Here is a 20,178-nt window from a genome sequence, read left to right on the forward strand (position 1 = left end):
AGACCCCTAACCAGCAAAGAAATTGAATCACTTATCAAAAATCTCCCAACAAATAAGAGTCCAGGACCAGATGGCTTCCCAGGGAAATTCTACCAACATGTAAAGCAGAGAATACCTATCCTCCTCAAGCTGTTCCAAAAAATAGAAAGGGAAGGAAAACTTCCAGACTCATTTTATGAAGCCAGCATTACTTTGATTCCCAAACCAGACAGAGACCCAGCAAAAAAAGAGAACTACAGGCCAATATCCCTGATGAATATGGGTGCAAAAATTCTCAATAAGATACTAGCAAATCAAATTCAACAGCATATGAAAAGAATTATTCACCATGATCAAGTGGGATTCATTCCTGGGCTGCAGGGCTGGCTCAACATTTGCCAATCAATCAATGTGATACATCACATTAATAAAGGAAAAGATAGAAACATATGATCCTGTCAATCGATGCAGAAAAAGAATTTGACAAAATTCAGCATCCTTTCTTAATAAAAACCCTCGAGAAAGTTGGGATAGAAGGAACATATTTAAACATCATAAAAGCCATTCATGAAAAGCCCACAGCTAATATCATCCTCAATGGGGAAAAAATGAGAGCTTTCCCCCTGAGATCAGGAACACGACAGGGATGTCCACTCTCGCCGCGGTTGTTTAACATATGTTAGAATCAGCAATCAGACAACAAAAGGAAATCAAAGGCATCAAAATTGGCCTAGATGAAGTCAAGATTTCACTTTTTGCAGATGACATGATATTGTACATGGAAAACCCAACAGACTCCACCCAAAGTCTGCTAGAACTGATACGTGAATTCAGCAAAGTCGCAGGATAGAAAATCAATGTACAGAAATCAGTTGCATTCTTATACACTAACAATGAAACAACGGAAGACAAATAAAGAAACTGATCCCATTCAGAATTGCACTAAGAAGCATAAAATACCTAGGAATAAATCTAACCAAAGATGTAAAAGATCTGTATGCTGAAAACTATAGAAAGCTTATGAAGGAAATTAAAGAAGATATAAAGAAATGGAAAAACATTCCGTGCTCATGGATTGGAAGAACAAATATTGTCAAAATGTCAATACTATCCAAAGCTATCTACACATTCAATGCAATCCCAATCAAAATTGCACCAGCATTCTTCTCGAAACTAGAACAAGCAATCCTAAAATTTGTATAGAACCACAAAAGGACCCAAATAGCCAAAGGAATTTTGAAGAAGAAGACCAAAGCAGGAGGCATCCCAATCCCAGACTTTAGCCTCTACTACAAAGCTGTAATCATCAAGACAGCATGGTATTGGCACAAAAACAGACACATAGACCAATGGAATAGAATAGAAACCCCAGAACTAGACCCACAAACGTATGGCCAACTCATCTTTGACAAAGCAGGAAAGAACATCCAATGGAAAAAAGACAGTCTCTTTAACAAATGGTGCTGGGAGAACTGGACAGCAACATGCAGAAGGATGAAACTAGACCACTTTCTTACACCATTCACAAAAATAAACTCAAAATGGATAAAGGACCTGAATGTGAGACAGGAAACCATCAAACCCCTAGAGGAGAAAGCAGGACAAAACCTCTCTGACCTCAGCCACAGCAATTCCTTACTTGACACATCCCCAAAGGCAAGGGAATTAAAAGCAAAGATGAACTATTGGGACCTCATGAAGATAAAAAGCTTCTGCATTGCAAAGGAAACAGTCAACAAAACTAAAAGGCAACCAATGGAATGGGAAAAGATATTCGCAAATGACATATTGGACAAAGGGTTAGTATCCAAAATCTATAAAGAATTCACCAAACTCCACACCCAAAAAACAAATAATCCAGTGAAGAAATGGGCAGAAAACATGAATAGACACTTCTCTAAAGAAGACATCCAGATGGCCAACAGGCGCATGAAAAGATGCTCAACGTCGCTCATCAGGGAAATACAAATCAAAACCACACTCAGATATCACCTCACGACAGTCAGAGTGGCTAAAATGAACAAATCAGGAGACTATAGATGCTGGCGAGGATGTGGAGAAACGGGAACCCTCTTGCACTGTTGGTGGGAATGCAAACTGGTGCAGCCTCTCTGGAAAACAGTGTGGAGGTTCCTCAAAAACTTAAAAATAGATCTACCCTATGACCCAGGAATAGCACTGCTAGGAATTTACCCAAGGGATACAGGAGTGCTGATGCATAGGGGCACTTGTACCCTAACGTTTATAGCAGCACTTTCAACAATATCCAAATTATGGAAAGAGCCTACATGTCCATCAACCGATGAATGGATAAAGAAGTTGTGGTTTATATACACAATGGAATACTATATGGCAATGAGAAAGAATGAAATAAGCCCTTTTGTAGCAACGTGAATGGAACTGGAGAGTGTTATGCTAAGTGAAATAAGTCATACAGAGAAAGACAGGTCCCATATGTTTTCACTCTTATGTGGATCCTGAGAAACTTAACAGAAGTCCATGGGGGAGGGGATAAAAAAAAGAGATTAGAGAGGGAGACAGCCAAAGCATAAGAGACTCGTAAAAACTGAGAACAAACTGAGGGTTGATGGGGGGTGGGAGGGAGGGGAGGGTTGGTGATGGGTATTGAGGAGGGCACCTTTTGGGATGAGCACTGGGTGTTGTATGGAAACCAATTTGACAATAAATTTCATATTAAAAAAAAAAGAAAATGGTCATAAAGTGCCTCAGCAATGCTTCCAAAAAAGAAAAGAAAAGAAAGAAAGAAAGAAAGAAAGAAAGAAAGAAAGAAAGAAAAAAAGAAAAGAGAAAAGAAAAGAAAAGAAAAGAAAAGAAAAGAAAAGAAAGGCGGGGCAGTAGAAGAGAAAATAGATTCTACACACCCCGGTGCACACCTTGGGGAAGGACCTGCATGGTGGGGGTGCTTCTGGGAGGAGGGCAGGTCATATCTCCAAGGAGGGTTAGGGGGAGACTTCCAGCCCAGGATGGGCAGGCTGGGAGAAGGCTGGCTGTGTGGAAAGCCTTGTGCTGACCACGTGGCTGGACAGCCAGTTTGGAGACCAGATGTCAGGAGTGGGGCCCACTGAGGTCATGGAACCAAAGGATGGGGTTAGGGCCAAGGATAAAGGCAGCGGGACCTCGAGCAGTTTTCTGGTTGGTGGGGGAGAGGGGAAGGCAGTAGCCAGCAGGGGAGACTAGTGTTGAGGGTCTGGGAAGGGGGGACTGAATGTTTCAGAACAAACTTGAATCAGAGGCTGACAGGAGAGGAGGGGACTTGGGCCAAGAGCCAGGAGGAAGGGGTGCTGATGGCAGGGCCCCAAGGGAGGAGCTCCTGAAAGAGGAGAGAGCTTGGTGAGGGCCCAGCATGTGGGCAAGGGGTGTGAGCAGGCATGGGGCCATAGGAGAGGGGTGCAGAGGGACCAGGGAGACTGGGATTCCTGCACACAGGGAGAGTGGAGGGCACGAGGGAGTGAGGGTGGGATGAAGGAGAGGGGACAGGGCATTGCGGGTGTTGGCGCAGGGTGGAGGAGGGCCAAGGGCAGGTGCCTGCACTGGAGGGGAGGGAAGAGGAGAGGCGCCAAGACAGGGGACAAGTCTGGACAAGCCTCTGAGCACCATGCCACTGTGCTCCCCTTGGTGATGTCAGGAGGACAGTGGGAGGGAGAGTCTGGGCAAAAGACTCCTCAGAAAATTAGCATACACTGGAAGTCTTAGCTTCAGCAATGAGACAACAAAATGAAACAAAAGGCATCCAAATTGGCAAGGAAGTGCTCAAACTTTCACTCTTCTCAGAAGACATAGTACTGTGTGTAGAAAACTCAAAAGATTCCACCAAAAAATTGCTAGAACTAACACATGAATTCAGCAAAATAGCAGACTGTCAAATCAATGTACAGAAATCTGCTGCATTTGTAAACATGAATAACAAGGTAGAAAAAAAAGAAACAAAGAACCAATCCTATTTGGGGTTGCACCAAAAACAATAAGATACCTAGGAATAAACTTAACTAAAGAGGAAAAAGTTCTGGACTCTGATAACTATAGAACACTTATGAAAGAAATTGAAGAAGACACAAAGAAATGGAAAAGCATTCCATGCTCATGGATTAGAACAAACATTGTTAAAATGTCTATCCTCCCCAAGGCAATCTATACATTTAATGCAATCCCTATCAAAATACCACGAGCATTTTTCACAGAGTTAGGACAAATAATCCTAAAATTTGTATGGAACCGCAAAAGACCCGACCGAATAGCCAAAGCAACTCTGAAAAACAAAAAATAGGAGGCATCACGATTCGAGATTTCAAGCTACATTACAAAGCAGTAGTCATCAAGACAGATTTCTGCAAGCATGTGGAGAAAAGGGAACTCTCTTGCAGTGTTGGTGGGAATGTAAACTGGTGTAGCCACTCTGGAGAACAGTGTGGAGGTTCCTCAGAAAACTAATAATAGAAATACTCTATGATCCAGCAATTGCAGTACCAGGCATTTACACAAAGGGTACAAAATACGTATTTGTACATAAAACACCCCAATATTTATAGCAGCATTATCAACAATAGCTAAATGATAGAGAGAGCCCAAATGTCCATCTACTGATGAATGGATAAAAAAAGAGGTGGTATACACGCACACGCACATGCACACACGCGCACACACACACACACACACACACACACATATAATGGAATATGTATGATTATTCCTCAAGAAATCTCCACGTGCATTTGAAAAGAATGTGTATTCTGTTGATGGCTGGAATGTTCAATAAATGTCAGATTTGTGCTATTGGTTTATAGTACGGCTCAAGTCTTCTTTATGTTTATTGATCTCTGCATAGATGTTCTATCCATTATGGAAAGTAATATATTGCAGTTTCTGACTATTACAGTTGTATTATCTGTTTCTCAATTTCTGTCTGTTTTGTTTTCATGTATTTGGCGCTGAGGTGACTATATATTCAGAATTGTTTCATCCTTCTAAGAGTTTGACTCTTTTATCACTATAAAATGTTGCTGTCTTCCTTTACTAGCAATTTTCCTTTATGTCATATACATAATATTTATTCACATAACTTATATATTTATAGCATATGCTGGTCATGTTATATTTTATGTCCTATGAAAGCAATATTGAAATTTTATGACCTTCTTTTTACTACCTATTCTCTCTAAAGTTACTCAATCACAGTCTATTCCCGTTTGTACTTTACATTTCATGTTACGAGTTTCTCTTTTTCTTTGGGCAATTCTTTGTGTAAATTTTTTGACACACAGGTTAAATGTAGATTTGTCTAGAGAAATCTGTTTCTTTCTTATAAATTTGAGTCAATATCAATCCAGAACAATAATAAACTAAACTAATGACTAGAAGATATTTTGGCCCCAAATAAATGCAAATTTGGACTACAAATCACAGAAGCATTAGTCTGTGATTGGAAATTCTTTGAAGTAGCTGTTTGCTCACTTTGTGCTAGCTCCAAGCAAACCTCCTTAGAATAATATCTTCTTGTTCTTGAAGATAGAGTCGATGTGATTTGTGTCACCCTTTTCTGAAGATATGAATCTATGAGTCTTAGGTTCCCATATTTTCAGGGAGGGATGTTTCTTATGAAATAGAATAAGCTCTGGGCATTATTTCCTGTCTATTAAGTTCATGAGCCTGAGAAGGCAAGCTAAGATTTTCTAGATTAGAAATACACCTTAAGTATCAGAGCAACCATCATCCCTGGCTTTTTGCCCATTATTATATTTTGGCCTAAATGATTATTATTCTCTTGATTGTTTTTTTGGGGGGGTGATATATATACACATCACCCAAATACATATAAAATATATACATATGTATACATAATACACACACACACATATATAATCATAATTAGTTGTTTTTATAGGAAGAGGCAGCCTTAAAACTTAGTCTACTATGTTACTGGAAGAGGATCCCCATTCACAAATGTTTAATTTCTGTGATTTTTCCAGCACCAGACGAGGTGGTAAAATACAAGTCTACCTAAATCAATGGTGATCTGTGTCTTGTGTGAGCCAGCGCTGGTCTGTGAATGTGCATCAGCCCACAAACAGATAGAGACAGAAATGAAAGTGAAACCTTATCCTGTCTCAGACTGGCAATCAAGAGAAAAATAAGCCTATATATCGTCGTTGGATCTGCTAAAACCAGTTTGATTACTAGCTGTTCATGGACCAGACGTGGACGAGCACAGTGTCTAACCTGGAATGATTTTTTAGACTTTTGTGAGGGTCACATAAAACCTGGTCAATTTTGGATACTCTGCCCAGAAATACGGGCATGTACAAAGAAATATGAAGTGTCAGTGTATGTATAAGGATCATCTGAAGTGTTACAGATCTGGGTTACTTAATCCTAGGAAGAGACAAAGGCTGGAGAAGACATTTTGAACAACCACTTCATCACCCGACAGTGCTACTCCACTTACTTGTGAGTACAACTGGAGTAGACAAAAGCTGGATCCCATAACAACTATCAAGGGAAAAAGTTGAAAGATGCCATTTTTTAGTCACTCCTTCCTCCAATCTGACCTGAGTGCCTACAATGTATCATATCAAGTTGTAGTCTCAAATCACTGCTCCAAATGTTGTAATTTGTCATTCTTTTTCATGCCTAGTTTCCATGCCCAGAACTAGTATCCTCTTCCCACATAAAAGATTTCCACATTAGGGGCGCCTGGGTGGCTCAGTCGGTTAGGCGTCCGACTTCGGCTCAGGTCATGATCTCAAGGTCCGTGAGTTCAAGCCCCACGTCAGGCTCTGTGCTGACAGCTCAGAACCTGGAGCCTGTTTCAGATTCTGTGTCTCCCTCTCTCTCTGACCCTCCCCCATTCATGCTCTGTCTCTCTCTGTCTCAAAAATAAATAAACGTTTAAAAAAAAGAATTTAAAAGATTTCCACATTTAAAAATCTTGACGGAGGGCAGAGACCATGGAGAGGAGAACCCATTTTGCCAAACAGTCTTGCATTGGATGTTGCATGAAACTTCACAGTCACGTGACCACCTGCCAGAATCTCTCTCAGGACATGGGACAGATAGGCTGGGACCGCACTACATGGCATTTGGCATAGGTGTTTGAGTGACAGTGGTGTCATGAAGTTAGTTGCAAGGGCCAGCAGCAACAGCAGTCCTAGCCTCTGATCCAGTGTGCTAAGTCAGGGGACTCTGTTGTGACGGTGACATCTATACCCAGGAGCAGGACCCTGGTTACACGTAAGCCTCCCCCTCAGGTCCATTGTGGATTCTGTTCCCGTCTGTGTAGACTCAAGCCTGGTTTGTGACTTTCCTTGAAATAGAACAAGGCCCCACATTCTCTCTCATCCAAGTCTCTGTAACTGTACATATGTATCCCAAAAAGTCAGAAGTCAATGTGGGGAATAGCTTCAGAGAGCATGATTTCAGACTTTTTTTCCACCTTTACTGAGATATAACTGGCATACACCATTGTGTCAGTTTAAGGCTACAGTCTCTTGATTTGATACATTTCTATGCTGCAAAATACTTACAACCAGAGCATTACCCTAGACCTGCACCTTGTCACATAGTTACCATTTCCTTTTGTGTGGTGCAAACATTTAATATCTACACTCTTGTTATCTCAGAGATTTTATGTTGAGCTGATAACCACATCCTCAATCTGCCACCCGGCTCTGCCCCCTGGGAGAGAAAATATGTATCTCCCAGCAGGTCTTGCATTTTTCTTCCTAGAAAAAACAACAACATTTCAATGTGGATGTAAGACCCCTTCCCACAATGAGGGCTCTCATCAGTGACTTCACTGCAACTCTATCTGGTGGAACCCCAGGATTGCTCGTGGGTTCGTTACAAAACACTCAGGCCTCTCTCCACATACCCTGTTAGAGTGTTGGTCATGGACCCAGGAATCACTACTTCATAAGCCCCACAGGAGAGGCTGAGGCACAGTCACGTGGAAATCCTTCATTAAGTGCTTGCTGCTCAGTGTGTGATCTGAAGACCAGAAGGAGCACCAACCTTGTTATAAACCCAGAATCTCACACTCTACTTCAGATTGTCTAGCTCTTCGTAAGTCCAGGAAATTCCTGTGCACACTGAAGGCTGGGTCTCCCTGGAGTGTGTGCCTTCTAGGTGCAGAACCAGAACTGTGCAGTGTGCTCTGGATGTGCTCTGATCAGCTTGCTTCATGCTGACGACTCCAGGGTTTGGTCCTGATCGTCTCTCTTCTATGGCCATCACCCCCTTGGTGACCTCATCTATGCTGAAGGCTCTAAACGTCATTTATATGGTGTCACCTTCCATATCTATTTCTCCAACCTAGATATTTCTCCCACCCTGCACTCTATATCCAGCTGGAACTTCGCTTGCATTTCTCATAATCTCAGATTCGACATTCCTAAATTGGGTGCTTGTGATGCAACTTCCCCTAATGTCCTACTTCCAAAATCTTCCCTGTTTGATTGGAAGACACTGCTCCTTTCTTCTTGCAGTCTGAAGTATTGGATGCTGTCCTTGATTCCTCCTTCTCACAACCCAGAAGTAATACATTAGGACATGCTGCAAAGTTCATCTTTAAATGTATCCAGAACACACACACACACACACACACACACACACACACACAATAACAAGAGTAGAGTCATTTCCTGTTATTTTCTCTCCTCAAACCCCAAAATAAATCCAACATTCCCCCCTCCTGGAAACTGCACTGGCTTCCTACACTTTCCCTACTGGTCTCCCGCCCTTCACCTCTCGATTCTGCACAGCAGCAAACAGATGCTGCTAAGACAAGTAGTACTACGTGGACCATCCGATCTAAACCAGCCGGTGACTCCACATGTCACTCAGAGAAAACTCAAAAGCCTTCTAATCCTAAGGCCTAGATATCTGACCGCATTTACATGCTCTCTGCATGTCAGCCACAGTGGCCTCTCACCCTTCCTTGAACAAGGACACGCTCCTGCCCTAGTGCGTGTGCCTGGAGGTTCCCCTGCTTGGAAAAAACTCCCTCAGACATGCTCTTCAACAATTCCTTGTGTCCTGCACATCTCTCAGAGATCACCATCCCAGTGAGGCTCACACTTACCACCATAGAAAAGTAGCCACTTTCCCTGTCCCCGCACAAGTAAATCTCTGGATCACCTTCCTCAAAGCACCTACCAAATTCCAATTTATTTTTGTATTTTTTATTTTTTTAACGTTTATTTATATTTGAGACAAGGGAGACAGAGCACAAGTGGGGGAGGGGCAGAGAGAGAGGGAGGCACAGAATCTGAAATAGGCTCCAGGCTCTGAGCTGTCAGCACAGAGCCCCATGTGGGGCTCGAACCCATGAACCATGAGATCATGACCTGAGCTGAAGTCAGAGGCTTAACAGACTGAGCCACCCAGGTGCCCCAACCAATTTCCAATGTAAACACTTTCCTTATTTACCACATTTATACAATATACACTTGACTCTGAATTACACTGGTTTGAACTGGGCACATCCACTGATATGTGGACTTTTTTACAATAAGTGCTGTCAATGCAGTTTCTCTTATGGTTTCTTACTATTTTCTCCAGCTTAATTTATTATAAGAATACATGTTACATATCCATGTAACATACAAACCATGTGTTAAATGACTGTTCCTGTTTTCAGTAAGGCTTCTTATCAACAATACGTTATGGTGGTAGTATTTAAGTTTCAGGGGAGTCAAAAGTTACATTTGGATTTCTGACTCCTCAAAGGGGTCATTGCCCTCAGTCCCCACTTTGTTCCAGGGTCAAGTGGAGTCTGTCCCTCACCCCTAGGACATATTCTCCACAAGACCAGCACGTTTGCCTCTTCTTACTTACTGAGGTGTCCTAGATGAAAAAATAGTGGGTCCTGCACGTGGCACACGACATTATCAGTGGAACGATTGGTCAGCAGAGAGGACCTCTGTCTTCTCGATGAGCCTCAGGCACAGCCAGTCCGTGGCAGCTCCTGCACAAAGTGCCCCCACCTCACCATCAGTGCCCTCTCTACTTTCCCCCAGGGCTGCCCCTCCCTCTCTCTGCTCAGCTCCCCCCTCCCACACCGTTACAGTCCTATCTTCAGAATCACTGTACTTAGGTTTATGGGGCCCTTTCTCCAACCAAATAGAAATCTACATTACACCCTGCTTTATACATCCATGAACTTGGATGGGAACCAGCACCAGCATCACTGGAACTAAGGGCAGGAAGAGAGGGCAGAAAGGCAAGGAAGGTAGAAACTAATGGAAGTTGAAAAAGGATAAGAAACTCTCAGATTCCTCTCTGTCTACCTCAGGATGTAAAGAATAATCCAGAAGACAACTCTAGAGGGAGGAGATGGATGAATCTGAAAATCCATCTCTCCAAACCCCAGAGACTCCTGTGTGCAGGGCCTATCTAGGCCTGTGGGAACGACAGTCCAAAGGACTCTTGGTGCTACAGCCACCGGGGTCATCCAGGGAGAATGAGACAGGAACTCGGACACAAGAGCAGAACAGGTCTGATGCTCCACAGAAACAAGGGGGAAAAAACCACCCAAAAGAGGGGGCTGAGGTCACGACCCAGGAGGGAGCCTAGGCTGACCCAGACACAGGAAACTCTTGCTGCACAAGCTCCTGGTGACAGGTGACATCCAAGCCCCTATGATCTCAGGTCCTGGTGAGACAAGGTTCCACAGAAGGGATGAGGACAAGGAGCAGAGACATGACCCAGCTGAGGAGGGAGCACGACACACCAAGGATGCACTGAGCACCGACTGGACCCAGGCCCCGTCCACGCTCCGCTCCTCCAGCCCTCTCCTGTCCGCACATGCAACAGACACAGTACAGGAACAGCGGGTTCTGGAAGGTTCTCAGGGCTTTCATTTATTTTCTCTTCCAACCATACAAATCCTCTCTTTTATTACCTCTGCATGCCCACATACTAAGAATTACAAAACACAAATTCCTATCAGGATTCTCATTTTCAGTAGGGAAGTAAGGCGTCAGTACTCAGTCCAACATGAAGTAAAGACAGGAATGGAGACAGAACATGAATCAGTATGGGAGGGGTCATGGTGGGCATGGGGGCCAGTCTCCTGAATCCTCACAATATGCTAATAGGAACACAGACACATTCTGACACCAACCGCAGAAAGTCAAGGGATCTCGATGCTACCACGTGGGGGTGTGAACAGATCCTGCATCGCTCAGTCCACCACAGGCAGTGGGTCTCACACTGTGACAAAAAGTCATCATGAACACATTTAGGTCAGTCACATAAGTGCCACACACTCAACAGCCCCCCCACATGCTCAGAGTGTCCCTAATGCCACCACTCCTCCCCACTTCACCCTGCATAGTCTTACATTTAGGAGTCATTAGAGATGAATCAGAGCCCTGAGTGCTGTCATCGCCTGGGGTAGAACAAACAAGATGAGATCAGAGCCAAGGAGCTGAGACTAAAGGAGCAGCTATGGGCGGGGGTGAAATCCCCATGGGGTCCTGTCTACACTATTCCAGGTTTCAGGGATCACCTCCTCCATACTTATGTGCAGCATGAAAGTAGCTTGGTCCTTTTCCTCCTGTGGAAGAAAATAGCATGTTAGACACCTGGGACAGATGGGCCATGGGATCCTAGAGCAACCTCCTAGTCCTGGTCCACAATGAAGTTTCCAGAGTTCTGACTGAACACCCAGGACAGGATTGGGACACGTGAAGAAAGAGGTGTGGGGTCACAGGACCACCTGACTTGCTGGAGATCTGGCCTCAGCAGGGACCTTCCTCTGTCCTGTCACTGCTGGGAATCATGTCCCCATCACCAGAATCACCAAGTGAAAATCTGTCCTTCATTTTCCAAGTTCTCTGCTACAGAGTGAATGTTAGTAATGGCTCCAGAGTGGGCAGGTCCATGTGTGTGGATGGAACTTCCCAGGAACCAGGCAGGACAATGTGCTACCTAGGAAACCCCCCAGTGGGACAAGAGAACTCACATCCCCCCACTCTGTTCCTACCTGAGCACTTCTTCCTCCAGATCAAAGCTCCAACCACCACAGTGACCACAAGGACAACCACACCAGCAATGATGCCCAGGAAGGGGATGGAGGGCTGAGAGGATGGCTCTGGCTCTGGAAAGGGAAGGAAGGTGAGGGGCTCAGACCTCTGGCTTCAGTCTTGACTTTGTGAAGTTCTCCAGAAGGGCCCTGCTTTCTCTGACACGGGGCTCTACCCCAAACCCTCCTTACCCCATCTCAGGGTGATGTGCTCGGGCAGCCCCTCGTGCTGCACATGGCACGTGTATCTCTGCTCCTCTCCAGAAGGCACCACCACAGCTGCCCACTTCTGGAAGGTTCCATCTCCCGCAGGCCTGGTCTCCACAAGCTCTGCGTCCTGGTTGTGGTCCTGCCCATCATGCTGCCAGGTCAGGGTGATCTCCGCAGGGTAGAAGCCCAGGGCCCAGCACCTCAGGGTCACCTCACGGTCAGAGATGGGGTGGCGGGTCACACGTGTGTTGGGAGATTCTGAGGAAGAAGAAACAGAGAATCCACACTGTGGTTTAGCTTTATGGGCCACTGAAACTGCATCCACGTGACCATCCTGAGGTGGACAGGACCACTGGTCTGGATGGAAGAAGCACAAAACCCAGACAGCAGTCTAGCCTTTGGGATCTCCTGATCCTTGTGAAGTTCTGGAATCAGGGAGAGAAGCCCAGGTAGGAAGCTGCTGGTCCAAGGGGGGAACACACTTTGGTCCTGACTGTGGTGGAGGGTGAGTGACTCAGAAAACGCGGAGTCAGATCTACAAATACGTTCCCAGATGGAGACAAGGCCTTGAGAGGGAAGGTCAGGGTTCACAAGGTGGCTGCCAGGGTCAGAGGGAACTGCTGATGGGTTATTTCAGGGATGTTTCAACCTGCATCCCAGGGAGAGACTGGATTCCTGTCTCTCTTTTAGAGAAAAGCACCCTCAAGGTGAGTCAGCCTCTAGTAGGCATATGAACTCCGAGGCGGATCTCCCTTTCCCACCCGTGGGAGGGGCGCTATCGTGACACTGAGTCCATTTTCCCTTCCTCGTGGGAAGCCAGCCCCAGTGGAGGGGAGATCAAGGAGACTCCGCGGTCCCAGTACCTGCGCGCAGCAGCGTCTCCTTCCCGTTTTCCAGGTACTTGAGGAGCCACTCCACGCACGTGCCCTCCAGGTAGTTCTTCCAGTCCTTCGCTGCACCGGCCACCTCCCACTTGCGGCGGGTGATGTGCGCCGCGGTGTCCGCCACGGTCCAGGAGCGCAGATCCTCGTTCAGGGCGATGTAATCCGCGCCATCGTAGGCCCACTGAGTGTACCCGCGGAGAAAGAGTCCGTCAGGCCCCAAGTCACAGCCATATGTCCACTGGATGTTGTGCGACCCTGTCCCCTCCCCGCCCCCAGAGCAGCAGTGATTAAGGTGAAACCAAAAGTAAACCTGCCTAAAAGCTCCCTCGGGCTCTTCCAGGGGTCCTGGGACGGGGGTCACGCGGCCTCGGGACAGCGCTCTGACCCGGAGACTCGGGGCGACCCCGGCCCGTCCGTGGGGATGGGGGTCGTGACCTGGATCCGGCCCGTGTCGCTCACCGGACTCGCTCTGGTTGTAGTAGCGGAGCATCGTGTTCAGGTTCACTCGGGAATTCCGTGCGTTGTTCTTCTCGTTCCGCGTCTCCTGGTCCCAATACTCCGGCCCCTCCAGCTCCACCCACGGGGCCCGCGGCTCCATCCTCGGATTCGGGGCGTCGGTGTCGAACCGCACGAACTGCGTGTCGTCCACGTAGCCCACGGCGATGAAGCGGGGCTCCCCGAGGCCGGGCCGGGACACCGCGGTGTAGAAATACCTCAGGGAGTGGGAGCCTGCGGGCGCGGAGGGGCTGAGACCCTGCCCGACCCTCCTCCCCGCTCGGGGCCCGGGTCCCAGGGGGAGGCGGCCGGGAGGGGAGGGGGACCCGAGTTGGGGAGAGCAGGGCGGAGTCTGGGAGGGATGGGGGAGGAGAGGCCGGGGCAGGGGGCGGGTGGGGGTCTGGGGTTGCGGCGGTGGACAGTCGCCTCCCCGGAGGTTCCGCGTCCCCCTGGGCGGTCTCCTCCCTCCTGCCCCTCAGAGTCCCTTTCCTCCCGACCCCGCACTCACCCGCCCAGGTCTGGGGCGCGGCCAGGGCCCCCAACAGCAGCAGGAGCAGAGTTCGGGACATCACGACCCGCATCCTCGGGGTCTGGGGAGAAATGTCAGCCTAAGGAAGCGGGTGCTGATACTTGATACCCCGGAACCGCGGTGCCGCTGATTGGCTTCTCCGGAAACCGGACACTAATAGGAGTGTGAACCGAGGCCGCGTCATCAGTATCCGGGCAGAAGGACCTGACACAGGTTGTGACAGGGAGAAGTGAAACCAGGGCAGATGGGGGCTCCCCAACACTGGGCTTCCCCGCCCCCGATGCCGCCCTGGGGCCAGAGTCCCTGAGAGGCGGGCCTGGGGACCTGGGACTTGGCCAGGACGCCTCACCTACTGCACAGAGCGCTCTTTGTCCCACTGTGTCCCTGAGTCGTGGACCAGGAGCTGTGTGTCACTGATTCTCCAGCATTTTGTTCTCAGGATATCTCTACAGTCTTACAAATTAGTGAGGATCCCAGGGATAATTGTGTGCCTGTGGATTATATCGATCCTTATTTACCACAGCAGGAATAAAACAGGTTCAAATATTTATTAATTCATTTACAATCATATGAAAACAGAAATATTGTTTGTATGGAAAGTAACAATGTTCCCTAATAAAAGGGGGCAGTGAGAATAGTGGTTTTCTTGCATTTCACATTTTTGCAAGTCTCTTTCTTGTCTGTCTCCTTAGAAGACCACTGGATGTTCAGATTTGCTTCTGCATCTCGTGCTGTTTTGGCTGAAGTATATGAAAAAATTTATGTCCTTGACCAAATATAGGAGAATAGTATGTGTCATAACCTTCTCAGATAATTATGGGAATTCAGGTTTGATACTATATTAAAACTAAACAATGGGTACTTTCTCTGAGGTCTTTGCAAACTGGAACCTGAAACAGTATCATTGACTGTGTCTTTCTGTTACATTAAATCCATAGGCCCATCTGCACATGGAATGGATCTTGTACTAATGCATGATTGTTTTTAAGTAACGTGTTGTGTGTTGTTTCACTAAGTAATGTAGGTGTTCCAGCATTGATTAGAGTGGAATTGAATTATCAAAATCATTTGATTTGGGGCACCTGGGTGGCTCAGTTGGTTAAGCATCTGGCTTCGGCTCAGGTCAAGATCTCATGGTCCGTGAGTTCAAGCCTCGTGTGGGGCTCTGTGCTAACAGCTCGGAGTCTGGAGCCTGCTTAAGATTCTGTGTTTCCCTGTCTCTCTGCCCTACCCCTGCTTGCACTCTGTCTCTTTCTGTCAAGAATGAATAAACGTGCCATCTGTCACCAGAAAGTGATGTTATAGTATTACTGATGATATTCCCTGTGCTGTGGCTTTTATTCCTAAGACCTGTTCCTTCCATACCTGGAGCCTGTGTCTCCCACTCCCCTCACCCACTGTGCCCATCCTCACAACCTCCTTCCCTCTGGCAGTCATCAGTGAGTTCTCTGTATTTATAGGTCTGATTCTGCTGATTGCTTGTCTGTTTATTCATTCGCTTTGTTTTGTAAGTTCCATATATGAGTGAGATCACGTGGTACTTGTCTTTGTCAGTCTGATTTCATTCACTTAGCAGACACACTGCCCTGTTTGTCCATCCATGTTGTCACAAGTGGCAAGATCTCATCCTCCTTGTGGCTGCATAATATTCTAGTGTGTGTGTATATACCACACATCTTTCTTACCCATTTGTCTGGGGGGTGGGGGGATTGGGAGGGACACAGGTTATATCCCTGTGGCTTTTGAAACAACCTAACTCACTGAACATCATTTGGGATGAGGGCGCCCCCTGGTGTCTGGGCCCCTGTCCAGGTGCTGGACCTGAGGGAGACCCTAAGGAGGGCCTGGCTGAGGAGGAGGAGAAAGGCAGCTGGGTCTTCTCTCCTTAGTCCTGTGGCGCCCGTGGGGTGGAAGGTAAGGGGACATCCCCCACTGCTCTGCTCTTGGGTGGATTCTCACTGAGAAGCCTGAGTGGGGTCTGGACTGTAAGTCAGGTAGATATGTCTGAGCAGAAGCCTGGGCGTCAGTGGTGAGAGGAAAAAGTTTCTGAACAGCCCTGGACTCCACAGGGGTCAGGCTCAGGGGTGACGCAGGAGAGGAGAGCTCAGGAGCCCGTGCCATTGCTGAGGTGTCTGTGTCCCTGTGCACCTCCTCCAGTCCCGTGATGGTGATACAGGGAAAACTGAAAAGTAGAAACACTTCCTGGGACTTCTATTTCTAAACGTTTCAAAACTCAGTGAAATGAAAATCATTTCTGATGTGGAAATAGCAACTCAATGTCTATACAATGCTTCATAGTGTGGACATGTACACTCACAGTTTGTGAGTGGACCCCACATCAGGCGCTGGGCTGACAGCACTGAGTCTGCTAGGGATTCTCTCTCTCTCCCTCCCTTTTCCTCTCTCTGCCCCTCCCCTGCTTGTGTACTCTCTCTCCGTCTCTCAATAAAAATAAATAAACCTTAAAAAATAAAGAAATTGGTGTTTTCACTTTTAGGGGGGTAAATACCCAAGAGTGCAATTATTGGATTATATGACGAGTCACTATGTTGTAAACCTGAAAGGAATGGAACAGTGTGTGTAAGCTACACTCAAATACTAAGAAAAAAAAGATAATCAGAAATATTAGAGAACACTCTGGAAAAGAAGACACGAAATGTCACACACCTATATTGGTAATAAATAAACACAAAGAAAATGAGAGTATGGAATATGTAGAGAGACAGGTCCTAGAGGTGTGGTGATGAGAGGATTGCAAAGCAGGGGGCTAAGACTCTCCAGGAGCCAAAGCCTCGGTCCCTTGGCTCAAGCCTCTTTGATTTTTGCAACTTGTTGACAACAGCAAGCACATACAACATAATATTTGGCATCTTGACAGGTCATGTACCTGCAGTGTTTTCCGTGGCACCAGGCAAAACATTCTTATCCCCAGGGTGGCGCCCGGATGATGTCCTTCTGGAGAGAAGGAGCAGTCCCAGCGGACTTTTGCCTGGGAACGAAACTGCTTTCAGTTTCTTGCTGCTCTGTCCCTTTCCTTCAGGACATTCTTAAGGTGCCTCCGGCCTGTTGTTCTCCAGCATCTCCCCCTTTCTGTTTGTATTCGGTGGACTGTAGGAGGACATTGCATAACCCAAATTGTCAGTTGATACGTTGACAGGCTCCTCGTCTCTGGCACCAGACTGTACATGCAAAGACAAATACACCGCGTATTAATATAAACAGAATAGCAGTAGAGAAGCTAAAAATCTTAACATGCTCTACAGGGTTTAATTTTCCTAATCCCTCTCATATACATTCTAAGACCTTAGAACTGTATAACATGCCCAGATTGGTTTTGAAGGTCTCATATATCTGTGCTTGCAGATGTTGAATGTCCATAGACACTTTAGATTGTCCGAGCAAGTGTCTCTAACATCATTCCATGGAAATTTAGTGTTATAAAACGGTAACAGGGTTACACATATTGATGTAGTGTTCCAATCACATTGTAATGATATTTGTCTTTGTAGCTCAGTAATTGATCTCCCAGCAGCATCACACAGCCTGTTGTAGGCCTGCAATCTCACTGCACAGTCGACTGTCAAGATCCCGTTGTGTCTTCCAATGTTGGAGCGATTTCTCATGCCATTGTTGCAAAAATTGTACTGTCTGCACAGATTGGTGCAAAGAGACAGCCGCAGTAGCTGCAGCCGCAGTCACAGCAATAATGCCTATGAGAGCTGCAACAAGCATTCCAGCAAACCGTGGGGATCGGTGAAGAAGTCACCATAAAGCATGGTCCATCAGATACATTTCTGAAGAATGTATGGTCGAGACATGCGAACCGGCAGCCACAGGCCAGGGAGTGCTCTAAGTAAATATAAGCTTTCGGGTGACAGAGTAAAGGGTATAGGATTGTTAAAACGACATATATATGTATAATGAGCAGTTAACACAGATTATAAGGGCCTCAGAATCAATCCAAACTCTCTGTCCCTTTAATAGTATGCATGGCAAATGGACACAAGCCTCTATGTACCAGGTACTATTGACCGTGAAAGATAAAGTAGAAATGTTGCTGGAGCTGTTTTTATACTATGTGCCCTTCCAGGTATGGAAAGGGTGGGGGGCAGCAGTTAATTTCCATAGACGCTTTTGTAAGGCTCCTGGTTGTAAATGAGGACTGGGGGCAGAAAATCCCCCACTGTGCCAAACAATTGAGCCATTAGGAGTGGTGACGATAGTATGATTATGAACACACCATTGTAGATTTTGTAATGAATTTTTAAGGTGAGCTGAGCCCATAGGGTTCCAATCAATGATGCTTCCATAGGAAGTATTTAAAGGAACTCGCCCTATGTCCCCTCTACATGCTTCCCAAGTCACCCATCCATCCCATTCTGACAATGTACAAGTAGCACGAGACGGAAACACCGGAGGAGTGTCATTAATTGTAAGATTGGAGCCCATCAGAGAATGGGCTGATAGTACAAAAATATGTTTGTGCTGGGTCCCATTTTTAGTAATAGATAGCCATGCTTGAGGCTGACTTTTGAGGTTGTGTTTCCCATATCCAAAACATATAGGAGGACCTTCAATCCCTATAGTATAATCATCCATAACAGTACCTTCTTCATTTGGCCTATGTGGTCTTCTGCTGTCAAATGGCCCAGGTGTCCATTCGGTGTCATTTGTATACACTGGCATGGGGGAGTCATACCAATTGAGTCATATCCTGACTGAGAGGTGGATGAGGGATAGAAGCCCAGGAAGTATCACTGCTTACTGTAGTAGTTATAAACACGAGCATCACAAGGAAAAGGTGAGCAGGAGTTTGTGAGCTGCAAGTCTGAATCGATATTTTTTCAGCATCATGTGTCAACCTCTTAACTTGTCCCCAAGTAGGAGGTTACTGGTCTTCGTGTGCCTCGGAAGAAGGTGTGGTGCATTGGGCACAATTATCAGTTTCTGGATGAACATTCTGTGAAAGTCTTTGATTAGTGGAGTCATGGTAAACTGAGGTCACTTGGATCCGCTCATGGCTGGGTTTCAAGCCCTGACTGCATAACCACTGGTAGCCTTGATCTGTCGAGACACAAGCATACCATTTGCTCCACACAACAACCTCTCCCTTTTCCCAGTGTCCCTTCTCATCTTTCCAATATAACAGCTGATAAACAGGGGTGGCCTTTTTTTGTGCCAGTGTACCTCAGCAACAGGACATGTTCGGGGTCCTTGTGTGTCCAAGAAGTTTAAAGTATATAAAGCACAGTGTGATTGTTCCCATGGTGTAGGTCTAAGTCCTTCTCCTTTTCCCCCTTTTTGTTTAATTAACATAATTTTAAGTCCCTGATGAGTGCATTCTATGATCCCTTGACCTTGAGGGTTATAGGGAATGCCAGTAAGAGGAGTAATTTGTTGGGCTGCAAAGAAGCGGGCTACCTTATGAGATACATATGCAGGGCCATTATCAGTTTTAATGCGTTGTGGGATACCTAGAATTGCAAAAGTTTCAAGATACCTAGAATTGCAAAAGTTTCAAGAAAATTAGCAATAACGTGCACAGCCTTTTCTCTGGTACATTACGTAGCCTAGATCTATCTGGAGAAGGTATCCACAGTAACACGCACGTAAGAGAGCTTACCAAAAGCTGGAATATGGGTAACATCAGATTGACAAAGTTCATTTGCCTGTATTCCACAAGGATTCACTCCAGAGGTGTATGGAGCCACAGTGAGGGGCTCGCAGGAAGGACGGGCACTAACAATATCTTTTGACTGAGCATGTGTTACAGCGTGTCTATGGGCAAGTCCTCGGGCATTACTATGGTGAAGCATATGCTCCTGTTGTGTCATCTGTAAGGTGCCTTGTAATAAGTCATCAGCAATGGAATTTCCTAAGGCTAACAGGCCAGGAAGGTTAGAATGACTGTGAATATGGGGCGCCTGGGTGGCGCAGTCAGTTAAGCGTCTGACTTCAGCCAGGTCACGATCTCGCGGTCCGTGAGTTCGAGCCCCGCGTCGGGCTCTGGGCTGATGGCTCAGAGCCTGGAGCCTGTTTCC

At 46.3% G+C, this 20,178-nt stretch overlaps 2 protein-coding genes across 17 annotated transcripts in view; one reads left to right on the plus strand and one right to left on the minus strand.

The window, feature by feature from the left end:
• Window positions 1–20,178, minus strand: part of LOC123609586 (DLA class I histocompatibility antigen, A9/A9 alpha chain-like) — a 592,486-nt gene that overhangs the window by 339,414 nt on the left and 232,894 nt on the right. For 3 of the 11 annotated variants that reach the window (XM_045500695.1, XM_045500701.1, XM_045500684.1), the window contains exons 6-7: window positions 11,504–11,551; window positions 11,336–11,383 (exon numbers count right to left, since the gene is read on the minus strand). In XM_045500695.1, the coding sequence (XP_045356651.1) occupies window positions 11,336–11,383; window positions 11,504–11,551 (96 nt within the window). Of the gene's footprint in view, window positions 1–10,827; window positions 11,206–11,335; window positions 11,384–11,503; window positions 11,552–11,980; window positions 12,089–12,211; window positions 12,488–13,092; window positions 13,369–13,572; window positions 13,843–14,116; window positions 14,252–20,178 lie in introns of those variants that run through there. The other 8 variants (XM_045500696.1, XM_045500699.1, XM_045500694.1 and 5 more) reach the window with 8 other exon arrangements.
• The window catches only part of LOC123609590 (DLA class I histocompatibility antigen, A9/A9 alpha chain-like), a 400,187-nt gene that overhangs the window by 228,463 nt on the left and 151,546 nt on the right, over window positions 1–20,178 (plus strand). The window lies entirely within an intron of this gene.

The sequence above is a fragment of the Leopardus geoffroyi genome, chromosome B2, assembly GCF_018350155.1.
Source record: "Leopardus geoffroyi isolate Oge1 chromosome B2, O.geoffroyi_Oge1_pat1.0, whole genome shotgun sequence".
Taxonomy (NCBI): Eukaryota; Metazoa; Chordata; class Mammalia; order Carnivora; family Felidae; genus Leopardus; species Leopardus geoffroyi.